At 44.7% G+C, this 16690-nt stretch overlaps 1 protein-coding gene across 32 annotated transcripts in view; it reads right to left on the bottom strand.

The window, feature by feature from the left end:
- The window catches only part of DENND1B (DENN domain containing 1B), a 279101-nt gene that overhangs the window by 12719 nt on the left and 249692 nt on the right, over positions 1 to 16690 (bottom strand). For 4 of the 32 annotated variants that reach the window (XR_015143009.1, XM_086343208.1, XM_086343211.1 and 1 more), the window contains one exon: positions 6886 to 7471. The exons of the other annotated variants lie outside the window; for them this stretch is intronic. Coding sequence is in view for 3 of the 4 variants with exons in the window: in XM_086343208.1 (XP_086199334.1) it covers positions 7388 to 7471 (84 nt within the window). In the remaining variant the exon portion in view is untranslated. Of the gene's footprint in view, positions 1 to 6885; positions 7472 to 16690 lie in introns of those variants that run through there. 32 annotated transcript variants of the gene reach the window in all.

Genomic DNA, 16690 nt, shown 5'->3' with positions numbered 1-16690 from the left:
ACAAAGATATTACAAAGTAGAAACTGAATTCTATTTTTTCAAAATAGAAAATTACAGGCTAATATTCCCGATGAACATAGATGCAGAAATCCTCAACAAAATACCAGTAAACCAAATCCAAGAATACATTAAAAGGATCATATACCATGGTTAAAGGATTTCTTCCAGAGATGCAAGAGTGGTTTAATACCCACAAATCAATCCGTGGGCTGACGAGTGACAGAAAGGAAAGAATGAATAGATAAATACGTCTTAGAACCCCTGCTGGGAATGTGTAGTAAGTTTCTGCAGAATTTTGGTAACTAGCAATGTTATTTGGGACTTGGAGTATCACTTGTGGCTCAGATGGTAAAGAATCTGCCTGCAGTGGGTTTGACCCCTGGGTCAGGAGGATCCCCTCCCTGGAGAAGGGAACTGCTAACCAATCAAGTATTCTTGCCTGGAACATTCCATGACAGAGGAACCCGGAGAGCTATACAGTCCATGGGGTCACAGAGAGTCGGACACGACCGAGTGACTAATTCTTCCACTTTACAAGTTTACGACGTGTGAGTTAAAGAGAAATCTGGGAAATGGCCTGGAAACACAACTATCACTTACAAGATTATTTCTCTGGGAAAAATGTATTTTACCCACTCCCTCCAGAACTCACAACATATGTGTCACAATCCTCTGATTCTAAAGACAAGCTGTTACTATTACACTGACCTCTGTTTACACTTTTATGTCAGCTGTGGGTGTTGCATTTAATTTTTGATTAAAAACAAAACAAAAATCAGAAACTATGAGGGAGCTGGAACTTCATGCTGCTGTTTAACAAATTATCACTGACTATGCAAGAAGATAATAAACATGTAACTTAATATGTACGTTTATAGCATACTTTGCAAAGCACTCTCTTTCACACACTGGGCTAGGTTCTGAGAATATAGAGTTGAATCAGGTTGAGTCTCTTTAGCAGCTCTAACGAACCCCACAGTAAGTCTGGAGGGACACCAGGGAGGCCCCATCACTGCTCAAGGTCACATACCTTATCAAGAACAAGAGCCAGAAAGAGGAACCTGGTCTGCTGCCAGCCCCCTGTTCATCTTCCACAAATTGCTTTCACATTCTCCAATCTGCCTGCGCATACCGCAGATTCTCAGTTACTGTTTTGCTAACTACAGCTTTTTCTCTTCTAATGAAGCTCTCGCTTTCCCACAGTCTAAGTCATTTAAATCCTAAGCATTTCCCAAATACCTCTGAATTTAATTTTACATTTTCTAGCCAGGCCAGGGTTCTATCAATTTCTACATACACAGGGGTGTTATAAACAGTGTAACTTATCACCACGACTTACATAAGTTTTCACAACAGAATGAGAATTAGAATGAGAAACAAAATTGGTTAATATAATGCTTTGCTTTCTATGAGTGTTCAGTTTTGGCTAACCTAAATAAGCTTCTAATTAGCAGCTATCACATAGGTAGATTCAGTAATTCACTAGGAGCGGCAATCTCCATACACGGAATGAAGTTAAGTGTCCAAACCCACAGTGAATGTGTCAACTGCTTGACTACTTCATATCACATAGCTGTTAAAGTCACACACAAAAAAATGAGGAAAATACTTACACTCTGATCAACATTAAGATAGAGGGAAATGAGAGCGTATGTAACAAAAGCACCATCAGCGCCGGAGCTCACATGAACCCAGAGTTTCTCTCCATCACCGTTTCCAGTGGGTTTGGACTTGGGTACGGTGCTTTCAGAATTGTTTGCAGCACCCCAGGGACATAGGGCACAGGCAGAGAGGCCTGGTCCCAGTTTTATAAACGGGAGTCTCTGATGGGGAACTGGCAGGAGGTCAGCCTAGACTGCAGACGGTGCGCTGTGTGCCCTTCAGGGTGTGGACTGCACACAGCCGACTCCAGGACACCTTCATCTGGACTCATGAAGCACAGGTGCAGCATCACTGAAAATGCGCACGGAATTAGACACACAGCAAACTACGACTAGGAAGCGAATACAACCTCACACGCGGAAAAAAGAAAACTAGATACATTTTAGTACGACTGACTACAGTTTTCAAAAACCTGTGTGTTATTTTTCTAACTATAATGATTAATAGATCCCAGTGGAATGGATTTTGCATACTGTAAGTACTCAGAGAAAACTATTCTCTTTCAGGTCTGGATAGGAACTTCACAGTAATGGGTGTCCATTGGGGGAGTTCCCAAGGGCCAATGAACATTTCATCATGAGTTATTACCGAGAACTCCCTGAAATACGTGCCAAGACAGTCATTAAAAAAAAAAAAAAAGTTGCTCAGTCGTGTCCGACTCTGTGACCCCACGGACTTGTAGCCCACCCAGCTCCTCTGTCCGTAGGATTTCCCAGGCAAGAATACTGGAGTGGGTCGCCATTCTCCTCCCCAGGGGATCTCCCGACTTAGGGATTGACCCTGGGTCTCCCGCACTGCAGGGCGATTCTTTACTGCCTGAGTCACCTGAGTCAGTTGTAACAGGGCTTGTAATTGGGAACTAGGAGCTTTTTTTTTAAAAAAAAAAAAAAATTGAAATAGATTGAGAAAGCTATAAGCAGTCAACATAGAGAAAAAGTGAGAAAAAGAAAAATTAAGTTGATTTCTGTCTTTAAAAAACCTGCATAAATATTATTTTCAAGTGTGTGCCAAAGGACGTGACACGGTGCCCACACCTGGAAAACCAGCCCGTGTGCCAGGCAGCCCTCCCCACCCCCCACGCCGGTCACCCTGCATCTGCTCCGTGCCGTTACGGAAGCTGCTGTCCTTTCTGCTCCATAAATTTTTATGAAAAAGGGGAAAGACTTCTTTCCTTTTTGATTGGGGTACTACTAATAATTGCAAGGTTTCTTTAACTTATTGACAAAAGAAAGCAGACTGTAGTCCTGTGTTTTGTTCCTCTTACGTCTGGGGAGCATTACTAGCCTGAAACGACAGTTTCTGCGTGTACACCTGGTTCCCTCTGCTCTGACCCACAAGACATCACCGAGGCCCCACCTCCCAGCGCCTGATGCCTGCTGGTGTCACTGCACGTGGGGCCTTTGCACAGAAGGTGCCCCTGCCTTCCAGCCCCCACTTAATGCTGGTCCCCTTCTCTCAACCCCACTATCTCTGTCAAGACACACCCACTCTCGTGTGTAAATCTGTAACTTAACACCCGCATCTAAACCTCTTTCCTCTTGCCTTGTAGAGCAACAGTCTCTGAACTGCTGACAGAGACATCTTTTAAAAACTACCATATGACCCAGTAATTCCACTACTGGGCATATACCCTGAGAAAACCATGATTCAAACAGACACATGCACCCCGATGTTCACTGCAGCACTATTTACGGTAACAAGGACATGGAAGCAACCTAGATTTCCACTGGCAGACGAATGGATACGGAAGTTGTGGTACATAGATACGATGGAATAGTACTCGGCCATAAAAAAGGAACTAATGCGAGTCAGTCACAAACTGAGGTGGATGAACCGAGAACCTGCTGTGCAGAGTGAAGGCAGAAAAACAATCATCATATATTAACACATCTTTATGGGATCTATAAACAGAAAAATGGTACGGATGAACCCATTTGCAGGGAAGAAATATGGACGGAGATGTAGAGAACGGATTTGTGGACACAGGGGCTTAAGGAAGAGGGTGGGATGAACAGAGAAAGTAGCACCAACATACATACACAACTGCATGTGAAACAGAGCCGCTGGGGACCAGTATGTGACACAGACAGCCCAGCCCGCGCCCCGCGATGACCTAAGGGGGTGCCCTGCAGGCAGGGGATGCACATACAGACACATGCACGGCTGAGTCACGCTGCTGACGGCAGGAACCAGCACGATGCTGTAACGCAGCTATCCTGCAGTGAAAAGAATAAATCAAGGCACACACGCCGCCACCCCCCTCCTCCTCAAAGGAACCCTTCAGTGGCTCCTCACTGCTTCAGGGTAAACCTCCTCTTCCGCACACTTCCAACCATCTCCCCTCCTGGGTGTGCGTGTGTCTGACAGCCTGCTCCCCAAGGGCAGGCCCATCGCTCGTTTCTCTCTCAGCCCCTGACGGCCACGCTGCGTGGGGTCCACACTAGTGTCAGGAAATCTGCAGAAGACTTAGAAAGGAGCTAAAGATGGCGGCGGGTCCTGTCAGCACTATCTGGATGATGCTGAGGAGACCCTGTGTGCGTGTGTTCACCCGATCCTAGCCTACAGGGCTCTGTGTCTTTCACTGTCACTAACGACCCTCCCAGGACTCAACTGCATGGACTGTGCAGCCAAGGCCTTATCTGAAGCCACCGCTGCGGACCATGGGCTGTAGATGTATGGAGCTGATGCCTGTGGACGCCCCTGCCTCCCGGAGACCCGCGCGGTCCCTGCCTCACAGCCTCAAAGGTGCCTTGCCCACTGGACCAGAGGACCTCAAGAGGAATTCACCCCAATCTGTCGCTGTTTCAGGTGAAACGTATTTTTACCGGGGAGAAAGCTTTCTTGGGCTTAGTTTCCTAACCTTCAGGTAGCAAATAAACAGAGACTTTCATTGGCCCAATCTGACACTTCTCATGAAAACTTCCAGAAAGAAGTTAGATTCTGTGGCCTTAGCTGGTCTACACCGAATGACTCTAGGTTCACAAAGCTCTCACGTAAATAATCAGGTTAAATCTAACAAAACAGCCGTCTTTCTGTGATTGAGAATAATCTCTGAGGTCATGATAATCACACGTGGGGAGACTGTCAGGAAAGCTGTTAAAGGATCCTGGAGTGGCCCAGATTGCTGGTGTGCTTTCCCGGGACCGTTATGGGTGCTGTCAGGCGTTTCACGGCGGGCTAGCCAGACGCTCCGGAGGTCTGCAGCGTCCACAGGCTCCGGTTATAACCTCGCGGCTGCCGGAGGCACCTGGCGGAGGCCTGATGGTGGCAGGAATGCCTCCTGTCCACAGAGATGCCCGCCCCGTGGAGCTGCAGTTACTGTGGTGCAGACAGGGGTGGTTCTGGTGTCTGTTAGCACGTATGTCTCAGGACTCCTGACTGTCTATGTCTCTGTTCTATGGACTACCCGACCAGCTTTTTGCATCTTACTGGTTTTCTCATTAGCTAATGAACCAAACACAAGGGAGTTATAATTCGACCCTTTAATAAAAAACTGTTTTTTAAATCAGGCCATTAGTGTCTCCTGGGTAAGTGAATACCTCCATAGTAGGGAGGTAGTTTTGGCTGAGTACTTCAATTAATTTTAAACTGATAAGAAAACAGTTCCATGCAGTTGTTCGGTCGTACCCCACTCTCGCTAAGTTGTGCCTGACTTCTCGTGATAAGAAAACACGTAATGCAGAAATGACGGCACCGTGCTAAGCGGCTGACGTGGGCACCTTCAGCATCTACAAGTGTTACGCTCATTAATTCAGCAAAGCTTAGAGAAACACTCCTTTGGAAGGACACCAGGCACTGGGCTACATGCCAGTATGAGGACGACTGAGAACAGGGCTCCTTGCTCTTGTGGAGACTGTGATCTAGTTAAGGAAATGTGAATTAAATTGAATAAAATAAGCCTACCAGGATGACCACAGGAGCTGGTACTAAATTATGGCTGCAGTGAGGAATCTGACCTCATCAGGGAGACCAAGGGATGGCTTCGCATGAAGAATGTCTGAGTTGAGCTCTGAAAGGTCAGTAGGAATTAAGTAGATAAGAAGAGGAAGTAAAACATACAGAGGCTCTGTGGAGGGCCAACCAGGGCCGACACAATGGACTCGAAGATGCTTATGGTGTCCCAGGGGTCAGAGCCTGGGTCGAGCAGAGGGTTACTGAAGGGCACGCTGGCCTTGCAGTTACCCTGCTGACCACTAGATGGCAGGTGCATACTAAGAAGGTGCAAGGCTGGACGAAGCTAAGTTTCAGGCAGGTCACAGGAAGTAGGGGGATCAGAGGCCCAGCAGGGAGGAGTGGGCGGGGACAGACCCGGCCTTTCAGACCCTGATTATGGAGGGCAGCGGAAAGCCGCTCACTGTTTCCGGGGACGTCCTGAAAGCCGCTCTGTGCTCCATGGAGGCAAGCAGCTACCCCACCTCACTGAAAACACTCTCGGCATCTCTTCATGCCACAAACACCCACTAAGCACCCGCTGCACGCGTGCTACCGTCTTCTGTGCTGCGAGGCACACAAGAGAAGACGATGTTCCTGCCTCTCGAGATTTTTTTAAAAGGATGAACATGCTGAATACTGAATGTAATAAAGCACCTACAAATATCAACACACTCTTCCATGGATATAACTGCTCTCAGCGTTTTGATCACAGATGAAAACTTATTAAGTGCCATTAATACTGATCATTACTCACGTCCAATTGTAACATTCCTAATAAGTAGGTGCTGTCAGCAGACGAACAGTACTAACAACACAGGATTGTGACTACGTCCTTTAAGTAAAGGTAAACTCTGCGATCAACAAGGAGGTCTCAAAGTCCCCCTGAGCTGTACAGACCCATGGTCACCCACCAGTGCCCCGGAGGCTGTGCAAACAAGCAAATAACTGCTGGCATTCGCAGCTGTCATGAGAGCCAGTTCTACACAAGAAAGGGTACATTTCTGGATGCAAAAAGGCATCACAAGGGAACAAAATTAGCAGAATTTCACATCCCTCTGATGCAAAGAATTACAAATAAGATGGGGAACTGGATGTCCCACCTCTTCATTCACAATCCTACTGGTAAGTTCTGAACACATATAATTACAAAATCAAAATTTTCTCACAAGGAAATTTAAAATATAAAGTATATATCCTGTATATGTCAAAACATTTACTTGTATAGAAGGGATGCTTACTAAAAATGTGAAAAAATAGTAAGTTAATGCAAAACAAACAAACAAAAAAAGGTTACCAGTGTGGAATGAAATTTATTAGAGAAGATATCCTATTAGAGAAGCTCAGCCTCTGGTGAGACCTCGAGTGAGACACAGAGAAGGGGCTGGGGAAGACCAGCAGGAAGAGCAGTCGCAGGAGAAGACAGAGGTAGGGGTCAGCTTACAGCTCCAGCAAACCTCATGTCTCATGAGGCCTCGAGAAAGGTGTCTGGCTCAGCTGCAGCAAGACGATGGTTCCCCCAAAGCACGTCAGAGCACACAGCGAGGATCCGACCCTATGCACAGGAGGCTGCTGCCCTGCAGTGACCATTTCCGTCACTAGATGGCGGACAGGTCTAATACTAAGGCAAAACGCTGGGTCAGCTGAAACCCGCAGGGGGCTGAGGGGCTAGGGATAAAAAAGTGATGGAGTCAGACGAGTAGGAAAATACAAGTTTTCAGAGTCTGTAAAATTGAGATGCTTGTAATATATGAGTTTTCTGAAAGCAGGTACTCTTTGTAGTACTGTCCCCATTTTAGAGTTGAAGTGACTGAGGTCCAGAGTGTGACTTGGCTTTTCCCAAGTCGGCAGCACCTCCTGGGCTTACGTATTCTGCAGCCTAAGACAAAAAATTACCTGCGTGAAATACGGGAATAAACTATAAAGAGACAACTATACAGAATTGCAATGGTGATACCTTAAAAATACACGGCAGTCTGCAATTGGAAAAGAGGCTTAAAAACACGCATGTTGTAATTTTTACAGGTGGTAAAAGCAGCACAGAGTTAAGTGACTTACTCATGACTTAACTGTGTTAGATGTGTTATTGATCACGCTTTAAATACCTGCTTTACCACACACTTCGGCAAGCCTTTCCCTACTTTGCGTATCAGGGAACCAAAACCTTAGTGAAGTAACATATCTTGAATAAGATCAGACAATTAGTGACCGAGCTAAGGCGGTGTCCTGGCTCCCTGAACGGTGCTCTTCATTATAATTACGCTAGATAAATCTGTCCTCGGAGACTCAGAAAAAAACAAATGTCTGAGAATTAACCTGAGAAAGACTTTCTTAAAACGGCAAGTCTTAACCTCAATTTAAAAACAGGTAGTAGTTACAAGAGAATCAACAATGCGACTGTCCAGGTAGATGAAATAGCAGGGTGAAGAGATAAAGAGATTTAACACACTTTTCCAAAGATATTTCTGTCAGGGCAAGAAAGTAAACTGGAAGGTTTTAGCAAGATATGTGTTTGGTGATATCCCATGAATTTGGTGATGAAGGGCTTTTTATTATCCGGGTGGTGCTCCTGCCAATGCAGGAGACACTGGCTCAATCCCTGGGTCAGGAAGATCCCTTGGAGAAGGGGATGGTAACCCACTCCAGTGGATTCTTGCCTGCAGAATCCTATGGACAGAGAAGCCTGGCGGGCTACAGTCCATGAGGTTACAGAGTTGGACACGACTGAAGTGACTAAGCACAGCATGTAAAGAGACACAGTGGAACAGAAGTACCAGAATTCTATTACTGAGCAGGTGAGTGTAATGTGAGACTAGCTCAGGAGGAAAGACTCTGGGCCAGATACATCTGCGAGCCTCTCGCCAGCCTCCCAGTCCACAGCCACCCTGCCCTCTCTGCCAGCTTTATCCACTTCGTTCTCTGTCACTCAGCTGTCACCTGATACACACTCTCTCATAAAAGCAGTGTTCTGTGAGTACATTCCTGCCTTACCAAGTTCTGGAGACCAAGAATTGTATCTTCCAATTCATTTTGCTTCTAACTCCACTTCCATTTTGAATGCAAAAAGCAGTGAAAAAGAATGCCAATTCCTACCACAACAATAAGAAAAGGCTGGGTGATATTTGAAGAAAAAAATAAATTCTTTCTTAAACCTATCAGAATGCTGAGTTGTAAGGCAACCAGTAAAATGAATTCCATAAAGTTACAAGCCCCTCCAAGGAGAGATAAGAGACAGGATCTATTTCATCCTTGGCAAAGCGCGTACACGCGTGCGCGCGTGCACACACACACACACACAGAAGGGCAGCTGGCATATAAACGGGAGAAGAAGTATGCTCAAATGTAATAAAGACCACGAGTGGACTAACACGTTCATCTGGAAGAGCTGGGAGTCTCAATGACAAGGGGTGTTTGTGCTCACAAGCTCTTCTCCACAGATAACACCGTGTAATTTCATTTGCCTTATCAGGGAACCTGACCGCCCGATGCTGAGGAGAAAGACTGGGCAAGACCAGAGTGTGAAAGAGCTCCATTGCGGGTGTGGGCCTGCAGGAGACAAGCAGGAAGCCCCACTGAGGATCACTGGCTTACACACAGCAGCAGCCTCAGCCCCAAGGCCAGGGGGGAGGCACAGAAGCACAGGCACGCTGGGGCAGGAGCAGGGCCTGTTAGGAACAGGGTCTCCATGGACGCCAAGCAGAAGTCCACCCCCACGAGCGAGGGGCAGGCAGCGCACAAACTGCCCAGGAACAGTTAGAGAGAAAGGGGGTGTGTCCACCATGGGGAGGAAGGGGGGTTGCTGAGAAGGCCCCACACCCAGGCCCCAGGGGGTGTGACCTGTGAAGACCAAAGCCGGACCAGAGCACAGAAAACCCCTGGGGTTAGGACCACGTGTCTGGTCAGCAACACACACTAACTGCTGAGGGAGGCGTGCAAACATCGAGAGAGACTTGTTCTGTGGCTCAGGAGAGGGACTGCTGACAGCTGAGAGTGAAGGAGGAACACAGAAACCCCTCCAGCACCTCCACAGGAAGTACTCCACGGGAAGGAAGTACTCCACAGGTACTCCACAGGAAGTACCCCACCCACGGCAGCCACTTCAGGGGATGACGTCAACACAAAACCCCGCCCAGCTCAACCTGTGGTGAACCCCACCTCTGACGGATGGCATCACAGCATTTCTGGGTGCGAGTACTATTTAACTTCCTCTACTGCTTTTTCACACAGGGGGCCCATCACTCAACAACCACTACACATAAAAACTGAAAACCAAAAAGAAGGACAATGTGCATAAACGGATGGGGTGACAGCAGAGAGATGGAATCTATGAGAGTTAAGTTGAACAACAGAAATGTAAAAGGTTATATGATATAAAAAATAAAGCATTCTTTGGGCTCACAAGCAATTTGAAACAGGTAAATAAAAATGATCTAAACTGGCATTTCTATACACTAACAATGATCTCTCTGAAAAAAGACAATGCCATTTACAATAGCATCAAAAACAATAAAATACAAAGAAATAAATTTAACCAAGGAAGTGAACGATCTATACAACAAAACCTTTAACACATGGATGAAATAAATTGAGAAAGATGCAAATAAATGGAAATATATCCTGTGTTCATGGACATGAAGAGTCAATATTTCTAAAATATTCATATGACCCAAAGCCATCTATAGGGTCAATGCAATTACTATGAAAATGCCAATGCCATTTTTTATGAAAACTGGAAAAATAATCCTAAAACGTACATGGAACCACAAAAGATGCCACATAACCAAATAGGCCTTAGAAAGAATAAAACTGAGCTAACAAAGCTGGACTTCCTGGTTTCAAACCATATTACAAAGCTATAGTCATCAGAATAGTATGGTATTAGTATGAAGGATACATACATCAATGGAACAGAATCACAAGCCTGGATATAAACTCATGCACTTATGGTCAGGTAACATTTAACAAAGGAGTCAAGAGTACTTAATGGTAGTCTGTATAGTAAGTGGTGCTGGGAAAACTGGATATTCACATGAAAAAGATGAAATTGCCTGAATTTAACCTGGTATCACTCACAGAATGGCTTCCCAGGAGGTGCCAGTGGTAAGGAACCTGCCTGTAAATGCAGGAGACATAAGAGACATGAGTTTGATACCTGAGTCAGGAAGACCTGCTGGAGGAGGGCATGGTAACCCACTCCAGCGTTCTTGCCTGGAAAATCCCATGGACAGAGGAGCCTGGTCGCTACGGTCCCTAGGGTTGCACAGTGTCGGACACGACTGAAGCAACTTGGCACACAGGCACATTCAAAAAATTAACTCAAAATTGGTTAAGGACTTAAATGTAAGATGTGAAACTGTAAGTACTCAGAGAGTAGAAGAAAACATAGGGAAAAAGCCCCCTGTTACTAGTCTTGACAATGATTTTTTTGGATATGACACCAAAAGCACCAGCAAAAAAAGCAGAATCAACAAGTGGAGCTACATCAAGCTAAAATGCTTCTGCACAGCAAAATAAATCATCAACAAAATCAAAGTTTCCCCACTCTCATGGGATGGAAAGAAGTATTTGCAAATCATGTATCTGATAAGGGATTAATATACAGAATATATAAGAAACTCATACAACTCGAACAATAACAATAGCAAAAGTCATAAATATCTGATTAGAAAATGGACAGACGACTTGAATAGACATTTTTCCAAAGAAGACAGACAAATGGCCATGAAGTGCTTTGAGGAGGTGTTGAACATCACCTGTCATCAGGAAAAGGCCAATCATGACCACAGTGAGATGTCATTTCACGCCTGTTAGAAGGACCATCATCAAAGAGAAAGGAGGAAACAAAAGCTGAAGGATGGCGCAGAGAAAAGGGAGCCCTTCCCACTGTTGGTGGGAATGGAAGTCAGCATAGCAATAACAGAAAACAGCACAGAGCTTCCTCTAAAGACTGAAATCAGTCCCCGTGTGAGCAGCAGCCCCACTCCGGGGTATTATCAGAAGGAAGTGAGGTCACTGTCTTGTAGAGATCCCCGTGTTCACCGCAGTGCTATTCAACAGCTGAGATACGGAAACAACTCAAGTGTCCATCGGTGGATGAACAGACAAGAGAAAATGCCGTACTTATGTATGCAGTGGGATACCGTTAGGCCATAGAAAGAACGAAATCCTGCTATTTGTGACAGCGCGGATGAACCTGGAGGGCGTTATGCTAAGTCAGTCCTACAGAGAAAGACAAACACTGCATGACCTCATTTACATGCGGAACCTAAAACAGCTCAACTCTTAGAAAGTAGCCCGCTGGTTACCGGGGCTGGGAACCAGGTGGAGGGGTTGCTGGGGAGCTGTGGTCAAAGGTTACAAACCTGCCCTTACCAGATGAGCAAGTCCAGGGACTTACAGAGCAGAGGGACCACAGTTCGCAGTGCCTCGCTGGGCACCTGAAAGCTGCAAGAGGGATCCTCACTATCACCCCAGTAAGTGAAGGGCAGTTAACGTGAGGCGAGGGACATGTGAACTAACCTTACTGTGGTAAACACGTCCCACCACGCGCGTGTACGAAACTTCAAACGGAAAACACAAACCGAATCACAAAGGGAAAGGGGGGGAGGGATTAACAAACACAAACTAGAGAAGCGCCAAGGGCCGCGGGGGACCCTCAACGGGTCCAAGTCCTGCTCCCCACATGGGCGGCTGCTCGCTGCGCCCGGGGAGGTGCTGCAGTCGCAGGCGGGCCAGGACAGCACCCCCTTGTACTTAGCAAGCATCCAGAGGTGCTGTAAGAACAGGTTCCATCACGGCACTAACTGGAATTTCTGCAGGGGATCTCTGTGGGCGTGAACAGAGGTAGCTTCGTTGTACCGACGCTAAGGCTAAGAGGCTAGAAGAGGGTAGGAAAGTGGCTCAAATTCAAGTGCCACGTGAGAGGCCAGGCCGGTTTCCTGGTCTTCCGGTCTTTCCGGTTTCCCATCCAGGTCTGTAATACTCAAAAACTTGAGATCTTGACACTCCCACATGGGGTGTTCCTGGTCAGCGAGGAGGGTGATGTTAAGGTGTGAACAGGAGGAGTAAACAGGCCGGTGAAGGAGCGTCTGTCAGAGTTGGTCTATGACGGTCATTTACAGGTCATCAACAGAGGCAAGTGACCCAGTCCGAGCACGTGGCGGAGATCAGAAGAAGCACAGGACCTTGGAGGCTGTAAACCAGCCACTGCAGGTACTCAGGTCGCTTTCTGTGGATCTGAATGTGATACACACTCCACGAGGGAGCTGTCCACACTTGGCCCACCCTACAGTACTAACTGCATCCACGGACGCTTACTTTAATTAACATCGTTATTAAGTTGAGGACCACTCTAGAATTAGACCAAAGAAATTGTCGCATTAGATTTCAGAGACAGAATAAATTGAATTCAGAACAGACCCTGGGACAGAAGTCCTTTTACTGATGTCAGCAAGTTCCCTCAGGTGGTTCTGACTTTCTTTAGGAAGTTCAGTTTGGCAAAAGTGTCTCAATATCTTCTAGAAACACAGTGCTTTAGAATTTGCCTCTCCAGGGCTGATCAGAGATGACGTGAAAACCTTTCCAATGGCCTCACCGGCTAAAGGCCCCTCTCTCCCCACCATGGTTACTGGGTGAGGGTCTTGTCCTGAGCTCACATGCAACATGGCTGTGAATAATTAGACCAGCTTTTTAGGACTGTCCAAATACCAAGTAACTTGTTCACTATAAGTATTTTTAAATACATTGTCTCATTATTTTTATCTTCTTTAATATTTCATGAGGCAAATTTTGAGGGAGATTTTGCAACTTTTCCATTCTGAAAGATTATTGATTAGTGTAAAAACAAGAGGTTGTAGAAGACTATTAAAACATTATTCTCAAAGCTAAATAAATAAGTTAATAAATAAATAATCCTTTGATAAATGGCAAACTATTTGCAATTTCACTTTTGCTGACAGGGGTTCAATAGCTCCACATTTTAAAAGGTTTCTTGGCACACAGCGAGTCCACACTATTTTCAATATAACCTAGCATTTGATTGCTTTCACCAGCTGAAGAGAAGATGATGATTCTAGCTAGAACAAGCAGCTAAAAAGTTGGCACTGATTAGCAGAAATATTTCCAACCACCTTAATAAACTATGTTTGTAAAAAGCACATGGTGAAGGAATAATACATCTAATTTATAAAGTAACTGTAGCTGGACTGCACTTCTCAGGTCACCGTACCCACACGTAATAAGCATAAATGTGTGTGTATGTGCGGAGTCACCAAACGGTTTCAGTACTGAGGGCAGCAAGACTCTAAGCAGAAACTGCAATTCTATCTGGGTTTCAAAAGCGTTATTTTACAAATGTCAGAGCCTGACGAAGGCCAAGAGGGATGAGAGTGCGGCACAATCGCCAGGGTTAGACTCGAGCGCTGGAAAGACTGTGAAGAACTTTGAGATAAGGTAGTCCTGTTGTGTAACTCGTTAAGGTATTTATCTACTATGCTAGTATTTTATGTTCTGCACCAGGAAATAGCACCATGTGTAACAGACATAAATCCAGCTCCAATTATAATCAGGTCCCATAATACTCTGAAGCGGCACGTCTATTGACACTCCTGACAGTTTCTCTCTCCTGGGGATGCTACCGGCAGCAGCAGGAACCCCTACAAAGACAAGACTGGCTTTTCTTTTCATGGACACGAACGCTGATCTCTGACCAACCTGAAAAGCAGTTCTTACACACAAAACGGGAAGACAGCCACCATTTCTGTACCGCAGGATGCCTGGCGAAAAAATAACAATCTGTCTGTAAAATTTGGAATAGAGAGCTGTCGTCATTTTCACCAGAAGCCCTTAAAATAATTAAAGATTCACAAGAAAAGAGTTAAAGGCAACAGAGAGATCTTTGAGGTGTGATTACGGATGTGAATTCTAGACTGGTCCTGAAAGTGGAAGTGTTAGTCTCTCAGCGGTGTTCAACTCTTTGTGACCCTATGGACTGTAGCCCCCCAGGATCCTCTATCCATGGAATTCTCTAGGCAAGAATACTGGAATGGGATTTCACTTTCTTCTCCAGGGGATCTTCCTGACCCAGGGGTCAAACCTACGTCTCTTGCATTGGCAGGTGGATTGTTTACCATCTGAGCCACGAGGGAAGCTCAATTTAAATTTAAGATTAAGCTCAAGATAAATTTATGTATCTTTGTTTTTGTCTCAAGACTGTGATAAGTGACACAGCCAATTTTGGCAATAAATCTGAAGAGTAAAATGATAACATTAAAAAGGTACATTTCAACCTAAAAAGATCTCATAGAATACAGGGAACATTGTCACCTAAGTCTTTATAATATACTAGGTATTGTTCATTTTAGAAATGAAGTCCTGGCCAGTTGGTGAAATAAGGAGTTGGTTTTGAATTATTTCTTTGAGAAGATAATGTTCTTGAACAATTTTATGACAATATAAAATTTTCAAGTGTGTATTCGACTGTGTCTCCAAAAGAGAGCGGCAGATCTTACGTCTGTGCAACCATGTTCTTCAAGGAAAGAAAATATCACGTGAACTCACTAGAGGGCACCCTTGTCACCGGTAACTGAGGTTTTGGGGGTGAGGGTGGGGGCACAGATGTGAACTGTAATCAAATTTGACATGTTCAAAATTAATATTATTTCAACAGAAAACAACAGAGAAAAATAGCTTTATTTAAATCAACAATAGGGTACCCAAATTTTCAAACTGAACTTAAAATATCAATTTTATAGATTAGTGACATTGCTATAAACTAGACCAAATAGATGCCACACACACACACACACACACACACACAAGTCGCTCAGTCGTGTCTGACTCTTTGCGACCCCATGGATTGCAGCCCACCAGGCTCCTCGGTCCATGGGATTTTCCAGGCATGAATACTGGAGTGGGTTGCCGTTTCCTTCTCCAGGGATCTTCCTGACCCAGGGATTGAACCCATGTCTCCCGCATTGTAGGCAGACGCTTTACCGTCTGAGCTATCAGGGAAGTCCATGTGAAAGTCTGTGTGAAAGAGTAACTTTTGGACAAAGACTGCTAAGCCATGATTCATGTAGGCAGTACTTCTTATGGGCATCTTTTAGTAGAAACACACTTAAGCTATTTTTAAAAAATATTTTATCATTTGAAACTCTCAGACTTTAATACTTCTCTAATCCTTTCTGATCACTTTAATTCAACATTTTCCTTAATCACAGTAACACAATTCTCAGCACTGAACCAAAGTAAACAGGGTGCTAAACACAAAAAATTAATGGTTTTTCTGGCTTAACATTATTTGGTTAAACTTATTTTTATTTCTTGGTAAGATTTATATTAAGTATTTTTTCCAAATACCTGGCCCTCCTTCACAACCCAGTTCCTCCCCCTTCCCCTGAAGTCACAATTATTCTTCTCATTGTGATTTACAATCTCTTTTTTCTTGCCCAGAAGAAGCAAGAGGCTACCTCCCTCTAAGCCAGTGACTCTGCCATTTCTTTCTTGACAGATAAAGCAAAGCTATTCAGTGGACTGTATTTTCCAAAGATCCCAACAAGTGTGTCACTTTCTGAAATCTATTATGTCACTTGAGCAAGAAACACTGTCCTTAATTGCACTGATTTCATCCCTGGGTTCTACTGAATTTCAATGATGAAAAGTGTGTCATAAACACACTATAAGCCACACCCTACTAGTGTGGATATCCCACCATTCATTAAGCTTAGGAACTAATAAGCAAGAGAATCTAAGTTTTTATTTTTTCCTGTTAATTTCACAGAAACGATTTCATTGGCAGGATTTTAAAACATGAGATTTACTCTGTGTAAAATGTAAACCACCTTGCCTGCTCATATTTAAAACATGCTTACACACGGGGATTTAAATTCCCATTCAACTGAAATGTGGCTTTGAAATGCCTTACCTGTAAGTCTCCACAGGCCAGAAAGGCATATGTAACTTCTAAGCACGTTCTTTAAAGATGAGGTTACATTACTCATCAATTATAAAATGGGCTCACTGCTGCTGTGCTGTATTCCAAATCCACCAGGAAGACTTACAAACCAATAAAAACATAAAGACTCAAAAAGACAGCAAT

This window comes from Bos grunniens, chromosome 16 (genome assembly GCF_055505025.1).
Source record: "Bos grunniens cultivar Pamir isolate PY7600 chromosome 16, Bosgru_T2T1.0, whole genome shotgun sequence".
In the NCBI taxonomy this organism is placed as follows: domain Eukaryota; kingdom Metazoa; phylum Chordata; class Mammalia; order Artiodactyla; family Bovidae; genus Bos; species Bos grunniens.
Note: the sequence above shows the minus strand (reverse complement) of the source record. Positions and strands in the feature narration are given on the sequence as shown.